At 35.4% G+C, this 22,385-nt stretch overlaps 1 protein-coding gene across 3 annotated transcripts in view; it reads left to right on the top strand.

Annotated features, from left to right (window-relative positions):
* The window catches only part of BRWD3 (bromodomain and WD repeat domain containing 3), a 250,993-nt gene that overhangs the window by 126,631 nt on the left and 101,977 nt on the right, over positions 1-22,385 (top strand). For all 3 annotated transcript variants that reach the window (XM_047076281.1, XM_047076280.1, XM_047076279.1), the window contains exons 12-17: positions 1,491-1,531; positions 4,217-4,321; positions 5,402-5,555; positions 10,179-10,313; positions 11,296-11,424; positions 12,839-13,064. In XM_047076281.1, the coding sequence (XP_046932237.1) occupies positions 1,491-1,531; positions 4,217-4,321; positions 5,402-5,555; positions 10,179-10,313; positions 11,296-11,424; positions 12,839-13,064 (790 nt within the window). The remainder of the gene's footprint in view (positions 1-1,490; positions 1,532-4,216; positions 4,322-5,401; positions 5,556-10,178; positions 10,314-11,295; positions 11,425-12,838; positions 13,065-22,385) is intronic.

Genomic DNA, 22,385 nt, shown 5'->3' with positions numbered 1-22,385 from the left:
GCACAATTCCCCTGAATGATGACTTTTAGGAAAAGATACTTTGTGAGTTACAAAATCAATCATGTTCCTGAAATTTGAAGTAAAAGAGACACTAGAAACCTTCTCCTTCAGCTTTTAGAAACAACTTCCTGATTTTGTCCCATCCCATAAACATAATTGAACAGTTACTTATGAACAGTTACTGAGCCAAGGTGAGCTCTTACCTTGCTGTAACTTATTCCTAGATGCTAAAGTCCTAGAATATTACTCAAATTATGAAAGAGAAAAACTTAAGAAATCCATAAAGATCACAATCTGAGACTATCCAGTGGGAGAAATACATTTGTACTAGAGTATACAAAGGAGGCATCTTTATAATTACCATCTAAGTAGGTTATATATACAAATGCAGTCAGGTTTATTGGGAGCTGAGTGAGAAGGAGGTAGTGAAAACAATGGGCAAGAATTCAGTGGGGATGAGATGAAGAAAAATTGATTATTAGAGTTTTGTGGAGTTTTTTTTATAGCGGTCCAGCTAAGAGAAAGTCAGGAAATCTAAATTCTCCCTGTTGAAGTCAGTGGCTGTTGTTAGTCATTTTTTTTTGAAGCCAGTGGCTGTTGTTGGTCATTAAAAATAAGATGTCCTTTCAGAACATCTAATACCAGTTATTGCAAAGGGCAGTGAGAATCCAGAATCTGTCAGATAAATACTACAGTGAAATCATAGAGCAGTATGAATCATGGCTACCTCTGAACATATGAAGACAGTTTAATAATTTTTTAAAATGAAAAGTAATTAAATATAAAGACATTTAATATCTGAGCTTTTTATTAAAAATTCAAATGCAGTTAAGCCACGGAGTGGTTTGTGAAAATGTGCTCAACGTTTGAGGGTACATTTTAGCTTTATTATCAAGGAGTAAAGAGAAGGAAGATGCACATTCTGGCTTACACTTTAATCTTCTCATCACTACAATACACATTATATCATAAAAGTATAACTTAGTCATTATAAAAGAAGACTCAAGCAGAAGTATATATAGTACCTACAGGCGGATGAATCCTTTGTAAAATAATTGAATGAACCATGTGAGAAACAGGAAATGGCTGATTTATTTTCTGAAATTAAAAAAAATTTAAGAGGGAGATTTAGTTAACTATTAAATCAGCTATTTTAAGGTGGCATTTTAGGTTAGTGGGCTGTCTTATGGGAGACATAATAAACTAATATCTATTCAAAACTGTCTCTTGAGATTATGATTTAGAAACAGCTTTTGCTTATGTCTGGTTTGTCTCAAATTACTGCTAGTAAGTATTCCTCCTCAGTTAATGCATTGGTTTAGCCTTCATTAATTTTTTAAAAGAAAATTGGTTATTTTTTTCCCAAGAAAATCATAGCATTGAAAATTCGACTTCGTGATTCTTTTGTATGTGAATTTGAAGGGGAGCGTACTTTATTCATTTTACAAATAAATTAACTCTAACCAAAAATCTGTTGTTTTATGTCTTAGGACAAAGTTGTTGCTGTTCAGTTCTGTAACAATGGAGACAGGTAACTATGTAGTGCATATCTGTGTAAACAGAGTTTTGATATATTTTACCTCTATTCCTTCAGAAGTAGCACCCTCTGCTATAATACTTTATTTCTGTTCAGTTTCATAAGATGAAAACCCTTGTCTATTTTTGATGACATTGTTACCCCATCTCTTTTAAACAGCTGTCCAAGTAGTAGCCATACTTAATCAGTTCTTCCTTTCTGACTGGCTTCTTTTTTGTTTATTTTATTTTTCCATTTCTGTTATCACTCACCTCAATCAAGGATTCTATTATTTAACCCATTACTTTCAGTTTTCTTCTCCTTTCTAAATATATCCTGTCCATTTCTGCCAGATCCACATTGCTCTGTTCAGAAATCTTTAGTGTTTTCTCTTTGTCTATAGAATAGAATTCAAATGTCTTAGCCTCGAATTCCGAACTTTCTATAACTTGACTTAGACCTTACATTCTTTACTCATTTACTATTCCCATATAAATATTTACATCTAGCCTAATTGACTTAACCATTGCTTCTGTTACATTCCACATCTATACCTGTGTATTTCTGTCTTCTCTGTCTATTCTCTCATTCATTTCTTTGCTTATGCTTTACTGCACACAATTCTTACCCAGAAATATCATCCCCTACTCCCCCTCACTCTTTCTCTTCGTCTCCTACAGCCTCCCTCTCCCTTTCCCTATCCTTCACTCTATTTTTCTTCTCCCTCCAGTCCCTTGCTCTTCTTGCCTAAGTCCTATCTTCCTTTTAAGGTTCATGCTCTACCTGAAGCCTTTTCTGACTGCTCCAGATTTTAGCCATATGGTCTTCCTCTGAAAATCTGTATTACTTATTATCTCTACTACTCATATGATGCATATTTTCTGTGTCTGAAACTCAGAAATTATATACAGGTATTTGTACATGCTCTCAAATATTTGATACCAAAAATATGATTATCTTTTGCCCTAGTCTAAAAATTGACCTAGAATAGATTTAAAAATGTAACTACTTAACATAAATTTGTATCCATATATTTCTACAAGGACTGTATGTGGGTGACCATGTTTTATTTTTATTTTATTTTTATTTTTTAATTTTTTTGACCATGTTTTATTTGTAAATATTTTTCAGACAGTGGGTGATTACTGTGATGAATTTGTTCATCTTTATTAAATGTGAGAGTAAAATAATGATGGTCCACATAGAGTGAAGTTTATATTAGGAATGAAAAAAACCTTCAAATAATTTTTTGGGGTTGGCTTATTGCACTATACTGAGTTATACATTTGAAGGTTTGTATAGCTATGATTCTTTCATGCTAGAGGAAACTGAAGTTTTTAATTCTTTGCCTTTTCCTTAAAGGACAAACATTATTTTATCTTTATTAGTTATGTGGACAATAAACAAAAGATGTCCAATTTTATTTTAAAAAATAATTAAAGATACAGTTTAGAATAAAACTAACGTTTTTTTCTTTCACAATGACAGGATAATGAAAAATGTTAGCACCCAGTATTGCCAAGGGTTTAGGGAAAATGGGCACTCAGTCTCCCACAACTTTTGATGAGATTGTAAATTGTTAAAAAAATTTTTTAGGGAAATAATTTGTCAAAAACTTTAAAAATGTTTCTACCATTTGATTCAGCAAAGATATGTATAAGATTGTATAAAATATGTATAGAGATATTAATTACAAGCTTATTTATTATGGTGACGAATGGAAGTAGTATAAATATTTATCATTAGGGACTGATTAAATTAAATTGATACATCCATATAGTTGAACTCTTATTAAAAGTGATGGTAGTTTTATATTTGTAAACCTAGAAATGTGTCTATGAAATAACACTTAAGTTGGGGAAAAACATAAAATATTATATATAGTACAATTCTGTTTCCTATAGGGGGAAATATATGTGTTTATGTATGCCTGTAATAGAGTCTAGAAGAATAGAAATGAAAGTATGAACAATGATAGAATTATGGGTGTATGAATGAATGTATTTTTGTAAGTTTTATTGAGATTTAATGCATATAACATAATTTCAGTGGTTTTAGTGTATTCACAGGGTTGTATAACCTTCACCACCATCAATTTTAGAACATTTTTAGCACCCCCAAAATTCCCATACCCTTTAGTTATCATTCCCCAACCTCTTTACACCCCCACTCTTAACTCTGGGCAACCATTAATCCACTTTTTATAGATTTGTCTATTCTGGAAATTTTATATAAGTTGAATTATACAATATGTAGTCTTTGGTGACTGACTTCTTTGACTTAGCCTAATGTTTTCAAGATTCAACCATGTTGCAACATGTATCATTTCATTTATTTTTATTGCTGAATACTATTTGATTGTATGGATACCACAGTTTGTTTATCTCTTTATTAGTTGATGGACATTTGGGTTGTTTCCACTTTTTGGCTTATGATGAATAATGCCATAGATATTCATGTACAAGTTTTTATGTGGACTTATGTGTCATTTCTCTTGGATTTTTACCTGGGAGTAGAATTGTTGAGTTACATGGTGACTGTGTTTATCATTTTGAGAAACTGCCAAATTGTTTTCCAAAGTGTATCATTTTCATTCCTCCTAGGAGTGTATGGGGATGAATGTATTACTTTCATAATTAGAAAAAAGGGATTTCTATTTTGGAAGAATATAATAAAGGTATTTTAACTGTTTCTTTGCAGTTTAAGATTTGTTAGTGGAAGTAGAGATGGAACAGCAAGAATTTGGCAATATCAGCAACAAGAATGGAAGAGTATAGTGCTAGATATGGCTACTAAAATGACTGGGTAAGATTGGATGTTAGATATTTCAGTAGTTCTCATATGGTTATAGTATCTGTTACATTACTGAATTATATTTAATAATTAAAATATCTTTTTAGATTAGTAAATAGTTAGGAGTTAACTGATGGACCTGAAGTTTGCATCTGTATTTAGTCTCTAAGTAAATTACCTTTTGCTATTGATTGACAGACTGGATGATAGGAACATTGCTGAGTCATTCAAAATTCTGGTCCCTTGTGACCCAAAGATCTCTGCTCTACTAATGCCCAGAGTTATTTTCTGCCTTAATTTTCTATAGGTAATTTTTTATATCTATCTATACTACTTTCTACTTTGAGGGTTGTCCCTATTAAATGTCAACATTTATTTATGTAATTAATATAAAAATTAATTAAATCATAAATTTAACTGCCTTACTGAGGATACCTTTATAATGTTTGATATTGTTAGCATTCCCACTGGACATTATAAATACACTTAATCAGCATTCTTTTTAATCATCTTCCCTGTTGATTGGAAGATACATAATTACCTCTTTAGAACATTACAGTTTCTATATGGTATAACTCTGAAATTAACTGTCTTCCATTAATAACAATATAGAACTGACATTGTAGTCATAGCCAGCTATTCATGTCATATTCAGTTAAATCAAAAGTTAATGAATTTTTTTGCTGCTTTTTAATAAGGCCTATTAGTTTCAAACATTTATTATTTAAGGTAATAAAATGTCCATTATATTTTTCTTCATATTTTCTGGTAGGCAACATGACTTTGTATTTCATTTTTCAAGGAATTTATAGATGTTTTTTTCTAGTTTCACTTTTGTTTTGTCCTTGTGTAACTAACTACGATTTTTTTTTGTCATTTTGTGTCTTTTTTTTCCCTAAAATAAGCTATGGGTATTGCCCTATTTAAATACTTTTATTATATTTTGTGAGTACTTAAAAGTATTTTTAGTTTAGGATTTTTAAACTAAAAATTTGCAAGCTCCTGGAGAGATTTTTTTTCATAATTTGCTATTTTAGATGTACCTTTGTTAATAATTTACAATGTATGAATATTGAAAATTATTTTACTTAGGAATAATTTGCCATCTGGAGAAGACAAGGTCACTAAACTTAAAGTGACTATGGTGGCCTGGGATCGCTATGACACCACAGTTATTACTGCAGTGAACAATTTCCTTTTGAAAGTATGGAATTCTGTCACAGGGCAACTTCTTCATACTTTATCTGTAAGTATTCTTTGAATAATTACAGTGATCAAAAGGGCGTTATTCTAGAAGACAGGAAATTTAAGTTTTAGTTTACTTTCTGTGACTTACTATCAGGGAAGCAATTATTTCAGCCACCTCTGCAAAATAAGGATGGCACATGGTATAGCTGCTAAAAGCAGATACAAAAACTTTTCAAGATCCTTTTGAGGTCTTATAATTATTTTGTTAAATGCAGTCAAAGATATGTGAGTTATTTTGCTTTTAGTATGAGTTGGGATTTTTGTTGTTACTATTTTAGAGGTAGAGCCTACTTTATTTTGACAAGGGTATCCTTTATATTTTACCTTCAGGGTTTAGTTTATGCAAGAAGTAGAGGTAAGAGGAAGAAGTAGGAGGGAAAAGGTGGCTTTGCCTCTTTTAAAAAATGTATTTGTTGTAAAAGGCTGCAATATTTGTGACATGAAAAGTTGATGGGATTAATAGCAAATCACATGGGCAGGCTTGTTGGTTTATCATGTACACTTCAGGTTAAATGCCACTTAAAAGCTTTTTTCCTATCTGCTTCAATTATCAGTTCATAAATACTTGAAGGACAAAGGCCAAGTGATTCCCACATGATGTACAAAGTAGTAAATGATAGGGACTAGAATCTAATTCTTATGACTCACTTTGCTTTGTAGTATGCCATGGTTATCATCTTTATTTGACTCCTATTTGAGATAATCTTATCTATAGTAAGGTAATAATATAATAATATTATCTATAATATTATATATATCTGAGGTTTCTAAAGAATTTGTTTAATTTAGGGAGGATTTCCATATAACTCTCAATTCTCTTTTCTAAATAAAACCCTAAAACTGTGTTAGTGGAGTTTTAGATTCTTTTTTTTTTTTTTTAATGTTTAACCAATTCTTTACCCCTTTTGCTTTTCCCTATTCCCTGATACAAGTTTCTGTTAATATGTGTAGAAAAATGTATACTGTTTTCTTATTAAGAAATGTTTGTCTATGCAGCATGATCCAATAGAAATATAATGTGAGCCACATATGTAATATTAATTTTTTCTAGTAGCTGCAACAGAAAAAGTAAAGCACAACAGGTGAAATTAATTTTAATAACATATTTTATTTAACCTAGTAGATCCAAAATAGTAGCATTTCAACATGTAATTAATATAAAACTTATTAATTGAATATTTTACATTTAAAAATACTAAATATTTGGGGGCTTCTGGGTGGCTCCATCAGTTAGGCCTCCAACTCTTGATTTTGGCTCAGGTCATGATCTCATGGTCATGAGATCAACCCCATGTCAGGGTCTGTATTGAGCATGGAGCCTGCTTGGTATTCTCTCTCTCTCCCTCTCTGCCTCTCTCAAAATAAATAAACATTAAAAAACACTAAATCTTTGAAATCTAGTATTTTATTGTATACTTACAGAACATCTCAATTTGGACTAGCCATATTTCAGATGCTTAATAGCTACATGTGGCTAGTGGCTATAGTATTAGACAGCACAAGTCCATATGTCTAAAATTCCCAATTTCAAGGTTCAGGTTATAGCTACTGGTTTTCAAATCTGTGTAAAATCCTGTCTTAATAAGTACCTTAATTTAGAGTTCTGTTTAATGGTACTATTCCCATGGGCTCATGGGTCATCTGTCTTCAGTGAATTTTAGTGAAAAAATTTTTAGAATGGACTATTTTTATTCCTTATTACAATCAAATCTGTTTAGTTTTGATATTTATATTTTCTATGTTAAAAATTTATCAGGGTCTGTGGGGCGCCTAGGTGGCTCAGTCGGTTGAGCGTCTGACTTCGGCTCAGGTCGTGATCTTGCAGTCTGTGAGTTTGAACCCCACGTCGGGCTCTGTGCTGACAGCTCAGAGCCTGAAGCCTGCTTTGGATTCTGTCTCCCTCTCTCTGCCCCTCCGCCGCTCATGTTCTGTCTCTCTGTCAAAAATAAATAAACATTAAAAAAAAATTTTAAAATTTATCAGGGTTGGGGTGCCTAGGTGGCTCAGTGGGTTAAGCGTTCGACTTCAGCTCAGTGGGTTAAGCATTCGACTTCAGCTCACTGTTCGTGAGTTCGAGCCCTGCATCGGGCTCTGTGCTGACAGCTCAGAGCCTGGAGCCTGCTTCAGATTCTGTGTCTCCCTCTTTGTCTGCCCTTCCCCCACTTGAGCTGTCTCTCTTTCTCTCTCTCTCAAAAATAAATAAATATTAAAATTTTTTCTTTATCAGGGTCTTAATGTGTGGGGTAAAGTTCTTCCATTCTGCAAATACTTACTGAGCATCTACTATGTGCCAGCAGCTGAGTTAGATGTTACGAATGAATAGTAAATTAAAGAGTCCCTGTCATCCTAGAATTTACAGCCTATTAAGAAAAAAACGACAACAAAAACAAACAAAAACTTTTTAATTAAATGTTAAGAAAGAAAAGTACAAAATACAGTGCAAGTTTCTAATAGGGTGACCAAACCTGGTCTAGGAGGAAAGCTTCTTGAGGAAGTAAAATTTGGGTTAAGATTTGAAAGGTATGTAGAAATTACCCAGGTCTCAGCCTAAATGTCACCTCCTTCACAAGGCCTTCCCTGATCAAACAATCTAGAGTAGCCTTCCAGTCTTTGTCTTATTCAGTCACCTTTATTTTCATCATGGCATTTATCACTACCTGATATTTACTTATTATATTTTGTTTATTTTCTGTCTCAATATGGTACAGTATCAATAAATATTTGATAAATTACGTATGTGAGGAAGTTGGGAGGTCCTTACAGGCAGAGGGTAAAGAACTCAAAGGTCTTGAGGTACAAGGGGGTTGAAAGAAAGCCAATTTTTGGCTAGAGCATGGAGAGCAGAAAGAGTGTCACCAGATAGGACTGGAGAAATAGACAGGGGCAGACTACTTAAGGTCTTATGGGATCTCTCCTAGACCAATAGGAAACCATTTAAAGGTTTAAAAGCTAAGGAATGACATGTGAATTTTGCTTTTGAAAAATACCTTTATAATTCTGGCAACAGAATAGAAAATAGATTGTAATGGAGATAAGAGTGACTCTGAGTAGACTTTAGGATGGGCCTTGGCCATGATGATGATTTGGATTTGTGTGGCAGTGGTGGAGATAGAAGTGTGCCTTAAGGCAGATGATATATTTTAAGACATTACTGAATTTGATTAGGTTTTGTTCCCTGTGATCCAGTGACTATGTCCTATCCTAAGGCATGTGACCAACAAATAAAATCCCCTATTTAAAAGCTTCTCTTTCCCAGTGTACACGGAAATCACTGTAACATTATCATTTGAGTTTAACAAAGTAATTTTATTGTTTACTTTTTAGGGACCTTAGAAAGTTTTTGTTATATCAAGTTGATTATTTAGCATATAACAAAGAAGTAACTTTTTAGTAGTCACTGGGAAAAGAGTTTTGGTAAACTTTAAGTTGTGACAGTATTTATTGTAATGTGATTTTACCTATACATTTTGATCCAGTATGCATTTATTTTGCAGTAAGTTGTATTTTTTGTCCATAATGGCAATATGGTAGGATGCTCTATTATTCCATTTTTTGTACAATGATTTGGGATAAAATGCACGTTTTAGGGTCATAAGATATGATGATTTCTAAAAGCTCTTGATGTGTAATATGCTGATGTTTTTCTAAGTGAAATGCAACTTCAGGATGTCATGCATGCTTTTCTAAACTTGGAGCCTATTGTTAATCATGTATTCTTCTTAACAATGATCTGAATTAGGTGTTGGCAAACTATTTTTTTAAGAGGCCAAGTAGTAAGTATTTTTAGACTTTGCAGGCCACATATGGTCTCTGTTGCATATTCTTTGATGTTTTACAGCCTTTTAAACATGTAAAAACCATTCTAATCTCACAGGCTGTGTGTACAAAAATGGCTAGGGGTTAGATTTGGCCGGCAGGCTACAGTTGCAGACTCTTTATCTGATATATCGAGAGGTTAGATTTGTACAAAAATGGCTAGGGGTTAGATTTGGCCGGCAGGCTACGGTTGCAGACTCTTTATCTGAATATGCCGATATTCATTGGTAAGGGAAACATACAGAGAGCATTGGTTTTCAAACCTTTTTTTAAAACAGTAAACCCATTTTTCAGATAGCATATTAATGAAACCTTTAAGTATAAAGTAGATAAAGGGCAGAACCACTATGCTTTTTTGTTTGAATGTACCACGGGGCCTTCCAAAATACAATTTGAATAATAGGGATAGAATGCTGGATGAAGAACAGTGAAGGTTTGTCTGTTATCTCTGTTGCAGAATTGGGTGTTAGTGAAAAATTCCGTTTGTCCCATTTTCTGTTGGTATTTTAAATAGAAGAGTCATAGAAATATGAATTCTACTTCGGGGGCCTGGTAATGACCTGTAACTGTTTTTGGACTACATTTTAAACACCTTTCTGCATCTTCTATTGAATACTTTTTGAAATCAGCATGTAAACATATAAGGAATGCTACTAGAACCATTTCTTGTAGTGCCCATGTAGTAAGTGCTGTGGTGTGCATAAGTTCACGTGAACCAGGTTGATAGCACACTCCAGAGACCTTTTGGCTGAATAAACCAGATACTCGGTGTTGCTTTTCATGTTTAATATTGCTTTTATCACAGGGACATGATGATGAAGTATTTGTTTTGGAAGCACATCCATTTGATCAGAGGATTATACTTTCAGCTGGTCATGATGGGAACATTTTTATTTGGGACCTTGACCGGGGGACCAAAATTCGGAATTATTTTAACATGGTAAGGAAAATCTGTGCTTAATTCATATTATAATGGACATCTCTTATATGCCAGCTTGGTAATTAAAGTGTACTTAGTGCCAAGGAACCTCTTATCATCTGTGTTTAAATCCATACAGTAACTTAGAGAATGTCTCAAGACCTGAGAGTAAGGCCAGTCGAGAATTACACCTTTCAGAATGACTCTGTTATCATGGCATTAGCGTTTTCCAAATTCTTGTGCCCAGCTCTAAACTCTAGAAACTCTTTTGGAGCTAACACTAGCCAAAATCACAAAAAGGTTAATATTTAAACAATAATCCTAATGTATATATCATAACAGTGACTGTATTGTATCTGCCTCTGGTAAAGCCCTTATGGTTTAGTTAGTAATCAGGAAGTTGTCTGACAAATGTGGAATTGGAGGTATAGTTACTGTTAAGATATATTTCATACAAACCCTGGAAAAATCTGATGAGCTATCTCTTTTCCCAGTAGAATACCCTTCTATGGTAATGGGAATACTCATATCCTCCATATTTATTGTTCCTCTCTGAAGAATAGTTCTCAGTAAACATTTCTACATTGTCAACTTTTGAGGCTTTGTATAGTTCTAGACTGTTAATACTCTCTGTCTTTTGTTAGTAAAATTGATTTGTGTGCTTTAATTTTAGGAAGGTTATTTTAAGGCTTACTTGCATTACAATTTAAGATTTGCTGAGGTAGTGTTTTTGTCATTTTGGTTGTGTCTCAGTCACTCATTTAGTACTTCTAAGATATGACATTGCTGATAATGTTTGGTGCCATCTAATGCATTTTGATTCTTCCTAACATCTTACAGAGCTTTACTGTTTCAGTAGGATTCTGGCTGCAGAAGCTAGAGAGTACATTGGAATGTTGGTACATTATAGAATCCAAGATATTAAGAAGAAGAATCTATTGCCTACTTATTATTTGAAAAATCACCTCTTAAAATGACTTAAAGTGACTCCTCTAATTTTCAGATTGAAGGCCAAGGCCATGGTGCAGTGTTTGATTGTAAATTTTCACCAGATGGAAACCATTTTGCCTGCACAGATTCTCATGGGCATTTGCTGCTTTTTGGTTTTGGATGCAGTAAATACTATGAAAAGGTTAGTCTATTTAATTTTTGTTATACACTATAATTTTGGATTATATCATTCATAAATTTTATTTGAAGTCTTCTAGTTAATAAGGGCCATTGTATGTCAACAGATATGAAATAACCATGTCACTTTTCTTGGTAAAATTTTTCATCACTGCCAGAACATAAGGCTTCACAGTTTGAATCACTATTAAGATATAGGGTGATGTAGATATAAAAATTCCTTAGCGGGGGCGCCTGGGTGGCTCAGTCAGTTGAGCGTCCAACTTCAGCTCAGGTCATGATCTCATGGTTCGTGAGTTCGAGCTCCACATTGGGCTCTGTGCTGACAGCTCAGAGCCTGGAGCCTGCTTCAGATTCTGTCTCTCTCTCTCTCTCTCTCTCTCTCTCTCTCTCTCTCTCTCTGCCCCTCCCCCGCTCATGCTCGCTCTCTCTCTCTCTCTCTCTCTCAAAAATAAACATTAAAAAAATAAAAAAATAGGGGCTCCTGGGTGGCTCAGTTGGTGTAGAATCTGAGTTCGGCCCAGGTTATGATCTCACGATTTGTGAGTCCGAGCCCCGCATCAGGCTCTGTGCTGACAGTTCAGAGCCTGGAGCCTGCTTCAGATCCTGTGTCTCTCTCTCTCTGCCCCTTTCCAGCTCATGCTTGTGCTCTCTCTCTCACTCTCTGTCAAAAATAAATAAAAAACTTTTAAAAAATTAAAAAAAAATAAAAATAAAAATTCATTAGGAAATCCTTTTACTTAGAACATATTCTCTGTACTGGCCTTCAGGTATAATGGGAAAACAAGTTTACCAGATTGCATTCTCTACTTATCATAAATTGGAAACAAATAGCTGGTGACCAAATGTTCATTTTCTTCCTTGGCCACTTTACCTATTATCCGTCTTGCTAAAATACTTTGGAAACTAACTTAATTGGTTCTTTATATTTTACTAGCTATGAATTTGGAATAGATTATAGATTCTTGGAGTTGGAAGAGAACTCAGAATCATTGAGTTTAGCTCAATACTTGTATCACCTTTGAGTGTTTTTTATGCATTTGGTATTTACCTGCTTTGCCATTTATATTATACTTAATCAGTTCATATTTGAAAAAAAATAAAAATAGTTATAAAGGTTTGTATGATATTTGCAACTTAAATAAAAATATGTAATTTTATCTACTATGTTATTGCTCTCGTTCTTCATATGCTAATTGGAGAAATATGATATAGGGCCAGAAATTAATACAGATTATAGGATTTTGTGGAGAAAAGATAGGATTACAATTCAGGTGATTCACTTCTACCTAGAGGAAACATATAGCAATAGAGGGCTATAAGGGAATGCAAAAAGTATCTGGTTTGAAAAGTGCATGTTCTTTAGGAATGAAAATTAATTCCCTATGCATGTTAAATACTTAAAACCTGTGATAAAGATTCCAGATCAGATGTTCTTCCACACGGATTATCGACCTCTTATCCGTGATGCCAACAACTATGTACTGGATGAACAGACCCAACAAGCTCCTCACCTCATGCCTCCACCATTCTTGGTGGATGTTGATGGCAATCCGCATCCTACAAAATTCCAAAGACTAGTACCAGGACGGGAAAATTGTAAAGATGAACAACTTATACCACAGCTGGGATATGTGGCTAATGGTATGTTATCTCCAAAATTAAATTTAAAATATTTTGCAAAATGTTATACTTCCTACTGTTCTTTCTATGGTATATACTTCCTGCTAAACTCTGTAGTAGGTTAGAATGTATGTACCTAATAACTTCTATTAATTTTCATTTGCATATTACTTTTTTTTAACTTTTATTTTTTATTTATTTTGAGGGAGAGATGTGGGAGGGGCAGAGAGAGGGAGAGAGAGAGAATACCAAGCAGTCTCTGCATTGTCAGCACAAAGCCTGATGTGGGGCTCGAACTCACAAACTATGAGATCATGACCTGAGCTGAAACCAAGAGTCTGACATTTAACCTACTGAGCCAACCAGATGTCCCATTTGCATACTACTTTTGACCTTACCAGAGTACTTTTACATTTTTATGTCAGTTGAACACAGATAAATGGATTAGGACAACAGGCATATACTCAAGCAGAGAATGTATTGACCTGTTTCCTTAGAACCCTAAACATATATATGATCCTGTTGCTTATGGTTTTGACTCTAGTTATGATTAAATGTACTAACTTTAACCTGTCAAGCTTTTCTCATTGGTGAAACTATTTAGTGTTTAAATAACAGTCTTGGAGGATGTTGAGGAAGCAGTGATAAGCATAATGCATGATGTAAAGATAGAATAAGACAGTGAAATAATGCTATTCCCTGTCAAAGCAACTCTTCTTTTTTATTTTAATTCCAGTATATTTAACATACAGTGTTATGTTCGTTTCAGGCATACAAAACAGTGATACAACAATTCCATATATCACACAGTGCTCATCACAAGTGCACACCTTAATCTCTATCACGTATTTCACCCATTCCTCCACCTACCTCCCCTCTGATAACCATCAGTCTGTTCTCTATAAAGAGTTTGTTTCCTGGCTTGTCTGTCTGTCTCTCTCTCTCTCTCTCTCTCTCTCTCTTTCTCTTTCCCTCCCTGCTTTCCTCCCTCCTTTTCCTTTGCTGTTTGTTTTTTTTTCTTAAATTCCACATATGAATGAAATAATACGGTATTTATCTTTCTCTGATTGACTTATTTTAATTAACGCTATACTCTCTAGCTCCATCCATGTCATTGCAAATGGAAGGACTTCAGTTTTTCTAGAGCATATTTATGGCTGGAATTTTGTGTTTTTTTTTCAAGTTTATTTATTTATTTTGAGGTGGGGGAAGGGCAGAGAGAGAGGGAAGCAGGTTCCACACTGTCAGCACAGAGCCCAGTGTGGGGCTCAGACTCACATACTATGAGATCATGACCTGACTCAAAATCAAGAGTCAGATGCTTAACTGACTGAGCCACACAGGTGCCCCAGGATTTCACTTTTTTATGACTGAATAATATTCCATATTGTGTGTGTCTGTGTGTCTGTATGTGTGTGTGTGCACACACCATAACTTCTTGATCCATTCATCTATCAATTGACACTGTGCTGCTTCCATAATTTGGCTATTGTGGATAATGCTGCTACAAACATAGGAGTGCATGTATCCCTTTGAATTGGTGTTTTTGTGTTTTTTGGGTAAATACCCAGTAGTATGGATACTTGGATCTTAGGGCTGCTCTATTTTTAACTTTTTGAGGAACCTCCATACTGTTTTTCACAGTGGCTGCACCATTTTGTATTCCCACCAACAGCGCAAGAGGGTTCGTTTTTCTCCACATCCTCTCCATGTTTCTTGTGTTTTTGATTTTAGCCATTCTGATAGGTGCGAAGTGATATCTCATTGTAGTTTGGATTTGCATTTCCCTGATCATGAGTGATGTTGAACATCTTTTCATGTGTCTCTTGGCTATCTGGGTATCTTCTTGGAGAAAAATCTGTTTATTTCTTCAGTGCATATATTAATTGGATTATTTGATTTTTTTGGTGTTAACTTGTGTAAGTTCTTTATATATTTTAGATACTGACTCTTTTTTTTGATACATCCTTGGCACATATCTTCTCCCATGCAGTAGGATGCCTTTTAGTTTTGTTGATTATTTCCTTTGCTATGCAGAAGTTTTTATTTTGATGTAGTCCCAATATTTTCCTTTTTGTTTTATTTCCCTTGCCTTAGGAGACATATCTACAAAAATGTTGCTACGGCTCATGTCAGGAAAATTATTGCCTGTGCTCTCTTCTAGGATTTTAATAGTTTCCTGTCTCATATTTAGGTCTTTAATCCATTTGAATTTTTTTTTTTTTGGTGTAAGAAAGTGGTCCAATTTCATTCTTTTGCATGTTGCTGTCCAGTTTTCCCAAAACAATTTGGTGAGGAGACAGTCTTTTCCCATTGGATAATCTTTCCTGCCTTTTCAAAGATTAAATGCTATATAATTGTGGGTTCATTTCTGGATTTTGTATTCAATTCCATTGATCTCTGTGTCTGTTTTTGTGCCAGGATCATACTGTTTTGAATACTACAGCTTTGTAATACAGTTTTAAGTCTGGAATGTGATACTTCTTTCATTTTCTTTTTCAAAATTGCTTTGATAATTTGGGGTCTTTTGTGGTTCCATATAAATTTTAGGACTTTTTGTTCTAGTTGTGTGTAAAATGCTATTGACATTTTGATAGGGACTGCATTAAATGTATAGATTGCTTTGGATAGTATACACATTTAAAAATATTTGTTCTTTTTTAACAATTTTTTAATGTTTATTTAGTTGAAAGAGAGAGAGAGAGAGAGAGAGAGAGAGGATGAGCAGGGGAGGGGCAGAGAGAGAATCTAAAACAGGCTCCAGACTCTGAGCTGTCAGCACAGAGCCTGATGCGGGGCTCAAGCCCACGAACCACGAGATCATGACCTGAACCGAAGTCGGACGCCCAACCGACTGAGCCACCCAGGCACCACAAAATATTTGTTCTTCTAATCCATAACCATGGGTGTCTTTCCATCTCTTTGTGTCATTTTCAATTTCTGTCATCAGTGTTTTATATTTTTTAGAGTATAGGTCTTTCACCTTTTGTTATTAGGTTTATTCCTAGGTAACATTTTTGGTATAATTTTAAATGTCATTGTTATCTAAATTCTCTTTCTGCTACATCATTATTAATACATACAGATGCAACAGATTTTTGCACATTGATTCTATGTCCTGTGACTTTATTGAATTCATTTTATCAGTTCTAGTAGTTTATTGGTGGAGTTTTTAGGATCTTGTATATAGAATATCATGTCATCTGCAAATAATGAACATTTAACTTCTTTCTTACCAATTTGCATGCCCTTTACTATTTTTATTTAATTTCTGTGGCTAGGATTTCAGTACCGTCTTAAGTAACAGTGGTGAGAATGGACATCCTTGTCTAGTTCCTAACCCTAAGAGGAAAGCTCTCAGTTTTTCTCCATTCATTGACTCTGATGTTCACTGTGTTTTTCATATATTGTCTTTATTATGTTGAAGTAAGTTCCCTCTAAACTTGCTTGGTTGAGGGCTTTATCATGAATAGATGTTGTACTTTGTCAAGTACTTTTCCTGCATCTATTGAAATGATCACATGGTTTTTATTCTTTCTCTTATTGATGTGATATATCACATTGTTTGGTTTGCGAATATTGAACCAACCTTGTATACTGGGAATAAATCCTACTTAATCATGGTGAGCGATTTTTTTAATGTATTGTTGGATTGTTTGCTAGTATTTTGAGGATTTTTACATCTACATTCATCAAACATCATACTGGCCTGTAGTTTTGTTTTTTAGTGGTATCTACCTGGCTTTGGTATCTGGGTAATGCTGGGCTCATAGAATGAATTTGGAAGTTCTTCTTCCTCCTTTATTTTATGGAATAGTTTGAGAAGAATAGGTATTAACTCTTTAAATATTTGGTAGAATTCACCTGTGAAGCTTTCTGGTCCTGGACTTTGGTTCGTTTGGAGTTTTTGATTACTGATTCAATCTCCTTGTTGGTAATTGGTCTAGGCACATTTTCTGTTTCTTCCAACTTTCATTTTGGTAGGTGATATGTTTCTAGAAAGTTATCTATTTCTTCTAGGTTCTCCATTGTGTTGGCATATAGTTTTTCATAATATTCTCGTATAATTGTTTGTATTTCTGTGGTGTGGTTATTATTTCTCCTCTTTCTTTTGTAATTTTATTTGCGTTCTTTTTCTTTTTTTGCTTTTTGATGAATCTGGCTCAAGGTTTGTGAATTTATTTTTTCAAAGAACCAACTCCTGATTTCATTGATCTGTTCTGTTTAGTCTCTATATCATTTACTTCTGTTGGCTTTAGGTATTATTTGGTGTCCCTTTTCTCAGTCCTTTAGGTGTAAGGTTAGGTTGTTTGTTTGAGTTTTTTCTTGCTTCTTGAGTTGATTCTGTATTGGTATAAACTCCTCACTTAAAACCACTTTTGCTGTGTCTCAAAGCTTTTGGAGCATTATGTTTTCATTTTCATTGTTTCCATGTACTTTTGGACTTCCTCTTTCATTTCTTGGTTAACCCATTCATTGTTTAATCGCAAGTTATTTTACCATCATGTATTTGTGGTCTTTCCATATTTTTTCTTGTGGTTGACTTCTCGTTTCATATCATTGTCATCAGAAGATACACATGGTATGACTTTGATCTCCTTGAGTATTTGTTGAAGCTCTTTTTCTGGCCTAACATGTAATCTGTTCTGGAGAATGTTCCATGTGCACCTGAAAAGAATATGTATTCTGCTGTTTTAAGATGGAGTGTTTTAATATATCTATTAAGTCTACCTGGCGTACTGTGTCATTCACAGCCATTGTTTGTTTGTTAATTTTCTATTCAGATGTAAGTGGTATATTAATGTCCTTTACTATTGTATTATAACTCATTAGTCCCTTTATGTTTGTTATTAACTGTTTTATGTATTTAGTGCTTCCATGTTGGGTACAGTTGTTATATCTTTTTGTTGGATTGTCCCCTTTGTTATTATAGAGTCCTTCTTTGTCTCTTGTTACAGTTTTTGTTTTAAAATGTATATTTTTCCATAATTTGGCTATTGTTGAGAGTGGTGCTATAAACATTGGGGTACAAGTGCCCCTATGCATCAGTACTCCTGTATCCCTTGGGTAAATTCCTAGCAGTGCTATTGCTGGGTCATAGGGTAGGTCTATTTTTAATTTTTTGAGGAACCTCCACACTGTTTTCCAGAGTGGCTGCACTAATTTGCATTCCCACCAACAGTGCAATAGGGTTCCCGTTTCTCCACATCCTCTCCAACATCTATAGTCTCCTGATTTGTTCATTTTAGCCACTCTGACTGGCGTGAGGTGATATCTGAGTGTGGTTTTCATTTGTATTTCCCTGATGAGGAGCGACGTTGAGCATCTTTTCATGTTCCTGCTGGCCATCCGGATGTCTTCTTTAGAGAAGTGTCTATTCATGTTTTCTGCCCATTTCTTCACTGGGTTATTTTTTTTTTGGGTGTGGAGTTTGGATCCTGAGAAACTTAACAGAAACCCATGAGGGAGGGGAAGGAAAAAAAACAAAAAGAGGTTAGAGTGGAAGAGAACCAAAGCATAAGAGACTCTTAAAAACTGAGAACAAACTGAGGGTTGATGGGGGGTGGGAGGGAGGAGAGGGTGGGTGATGGGTATTGAGGAGGGCACCTTTTGGGATGAGCACTGGGTGTTGTGTGGAAACCAATTTGACAATAAACTTCATATATTGAAAAAATAAATAAATAAAATGTATATTTTGGGGGGCACCTGGGTGGCTCATTTGGTTAAGTGTCCAGCTCTTGATTTCAGGTCATGATCTCATGGTTCGTGGCTTCGAGTCCCATGTTAGTCTCTGCACTGATAGCATGGAGCCTGCTCGGGATTCTCTCTCTCCTCCTTTCTGTCTGCCCCTTGCTTGTTTTCTCTCTTTCTCTCTCAAAATTAAATAAACACTTTTTAAGAATAAAATAAAATCTATATTTTCTGATATAAGTATTGATGCTCCAGCTTTTTTTTCACATTCATTTGCATGATAAATGTTTTTTATTCCCCTTACTTTCAACCTGCCTGTGTCTTTAGGTCTAAAATGAGTTCCCTGTAGGCAGTATATAGATGGGTCCTTTTGTGTGTGTGTGTGTGGGTTGGTGGGTAGGTGGGTGGGTGTGGGTGTGTGCATTCTGTCACTCTATGTCTTTTGATTGGAACATTTAGTTCATTTATAATAATTACATAAAAGTAATTATTGGTAGACATGTATTTATTGCTGTTTTATTACTTGGATTGTGACTGTTTCTGAAGATCCTTTCTTATCTTTCAAGTTTTACTGATTTGCTTTAGTGATATATTTGGATTACTTTTTCTTTACTCTTTGTCTATTATTTTTTTTTATTTGTGGTTCCCATTAGGTTTATATAAAATCTCTTGTGCATATAGCTGTCTCTCTTAAGTTCACTTCATCCAGTTTGTTTCAAATCTCAGTTATTACAATTTTATTTTATTTATTTATTTTTAAGCAGCAGGCAAAAGTTTATTAAAGTGTAAGATTAGAAAGTAAGAATAGTAGGAAAACTCTCTTTATAGGGAAGGGACATTTGAAAGTAAATGCCAGAAGACTATAGACAAGAGTCCTTGTTTTATAAAGTTCTTGTCAATCCCCCCCCCCTCCCCCTTGTTCCTTCTCAGGTTCTACCCTTACTGGCTTGATAGCTCTAGGTGCTGGGTTATGCATTCCTGATTGGCTCATTTCCATTGTAGGACAGGTGGCTGATGGCCATACTTAGGTCTTTTGTCAAATTCCTGAGGGAAACCTTAGGGGAAGTAGATGGGGTCTGTTACATTCTGAGGAACCTTAAACCTGAGGGAGTTTGCTGTGGTCAGACACTCCCAGCATTGTTCCAAAATATGTGTTTATCCCAACCCAGGGACCTCAGATCCTCCTTTCCCTCTCTGTCTATTTTATACTATCTTTTTCTATCATATATCCCCCTCTGAACACGTGGCTCCTAACTGCCATTAGGAATTGTGGCGACGACTGATCTTAACGGCTTCCTACTAAAGGGGAGCAATTACAGGGGAATGGCACTGAGGGCAGGTTCAGAGGTCATCCAAAGGTCCAATTTAATGGGAGGGTGTTTGGAACATCTAGGCTAGCAGAATTTTCTTGGATGTCTTCTTATTCTGGCAGATGAGACAGTTTCTACAAATGACATACCAACGGTATTAGACCAACAAGCATTAATATTCCAAATGCAGTGCCTCCTAGGGAGGAGGCCACACCATTAGGAAGAGGAAAGACACATTGTAGTCATCCAAAATGTCCCTGACATGTCTGGCTGTATATATATGTAGACACACACACACACATACACATATATGTATATATATGTGTGTATATATATATATATATGTACACACATACACATATATGTATATGTACATATATATGTATATAAATTTAACTATAGTTATTTTTCTTCCTCTTCTATACTTATTTGGATCTTGTGATACTGTTGATTAGAATAATTAAGCACCTGAACTATTTTTTGGTTCTCAATCCTTAAGGCTTCTTTGGCCATCCAGTTTCCATAGGACCAACTCCATGAAGCATATTTAATTTTGCCTTAAGGAAAGATTGATCTTTGATATCCAGAGTTCTATAAGTTTAAGCTGTTGTTTATCTGTCCTGGTGTTAGTAGCACTATAGTCCTTATTTTAGTCATAATGTCCCTTCCTAGCAAGGGAGTGTGGCTCTCTGGCATTATCAAAAAAGAATGTGAAAAATATTAAGTCTCCCCATATGTACCCTGATGGCTGAAAGAAATATTTAGTCGCAAGTTTTCTGGAGATGCCTCTAATTATTATATTGCGTTTGGATAGTTGGCTGGGAGTGGAAAGGAGGACAGAAAAAGTGGCTCCAGTGTCAAGAAGGAAATCAACCGGCTTTCCTTCTGTATCCAGAGTTACCGAAGGCTCTGGGTTTCCAATGGACAGTTGGTTTGGGGGAGCCACCACAAAGAGCCCTGGGCCCCATCAGGGACATTGGTTATCTGAGCCCTTGCAGATTGAGGTCCCTGAGGGCATTCAGATCTCCAGTGACTGTCTCCACAGAAAGGAAATGGCTTATGGGTTTCAATATCAGTTGTACCCTCTGAGGATATTCTCGTTTCCAGTGCCCTAAATGGCCACATAAATGGCACTTGGTGCCAGGACCTCAGAAAGTCTGGTCTGACATAGTACATAAAACCGCAACTAAGGCCTCAGACTTTTCTTAAGCCTCCTTTCCTGTTCGTTATTCTCCTCTTGGTCTCATTTGTAATATACCCAATTGGCAGCTCCTAAAAGCTCCTCCAGGGTCCCTTCTGGGCTAACAACCAGTTTTTGCAGTTTTCTTCAAATCTGGGGCTGATTGAGTGACAGATTTTCCTTCAGAATCATCTCAGCCTCAGGGGTGTTAAGGGAGATAGCCATGTATTTAAGGAGAGGCTCCCTTAACCTCTCTAGAAAGGCCACCAGGTTTTCATCCTGTGTCTGTAAGATAGTGGCTAATTTACTATAATTTAAAAGTTTTAACCTTAGACCTTAGTTTTTCTAAAACATAAGCTTGGAAGTGGCAGTGACACCATTCTCCAATGGGATGGTCATAGTCCCAATTAATATCTTGGGATGGAATTGCCTGGGCTCCAGTAGGGAATTGGAAGTCCCCTGTAGGACCTCCAGTCCCATGTTAATTAATGAGTTGCTCATCTCCAGGTCTCTCAACTGCTGCCAGAACACCAAGTCATAGTGGTGTCTCCCTGCATTTCTCCTTCTGGCACTCTAGCTTCTTGTAGGGGAAACATGCCTGTTACATTATGGGGAGGGCCTGGATAAGGTGGGCAGCAGGGAGCAGAAGTTCACGTTCTTTCTTAAGTCTGGATCTATAGATAGAGGACCCGAGGAGGAGGAGGTTGAGGTAAGACTTCCCTTCCTCCTTCTCTAGGTTTGCTTTGGGTACAGGCAAGGGCCCTTTGATTGTTTCTCCTCCTGATTTCTGGACCTTGGAAAGGGCTGTCAATAAGCCAGGGTTAACCTTGTATTGCATACACATGTCCCAGTTTTCTCTTAAAGCCCAAAAACATTGAACCATAGGGGACTTCTCCCCATTTCCCTTACAAAAACAAATCTGATTGTAGGATAGTATTATAATTGATATTTCTCTCTGGCTGCCTAGTTTCCTCCTCCAGTTTGTATTGGGGCTAAGCCTTGGCATAAAAGAAAATGAGTCACTTTTTGTTTAGGATTTGTGTACCAAAATCATCCCAGTTTTTCAGAATGCATCCTAACAGAGTATTGGCCTTGGTTGGGGAATTGCCTGTCTATAGGGAAAAGGAAGAAAAGGCATCTCTTATCTCAATTTCCTATAGC

Source organism: Lynx rufus, unplaced genomic scaffold, assembly GCF_022079265.1.
Source record: "Lynx rufus isolate CCGP_SWC_20201006 ecotype Redwood Valley unplaced genomic scaffold, mLynRuf1.p SCAF_14, whole genome shotgun sequence".
Taxonomy (NCBI): domain Eukaryota; kingdom Metazoa; phylum Chordata; class Mammalia; order Carnivora; family Felidae; genus Lynx; species Lynx rufus.
This window is presented reverse-complemented; position numbering and strand designations above follow the sequence as displayed.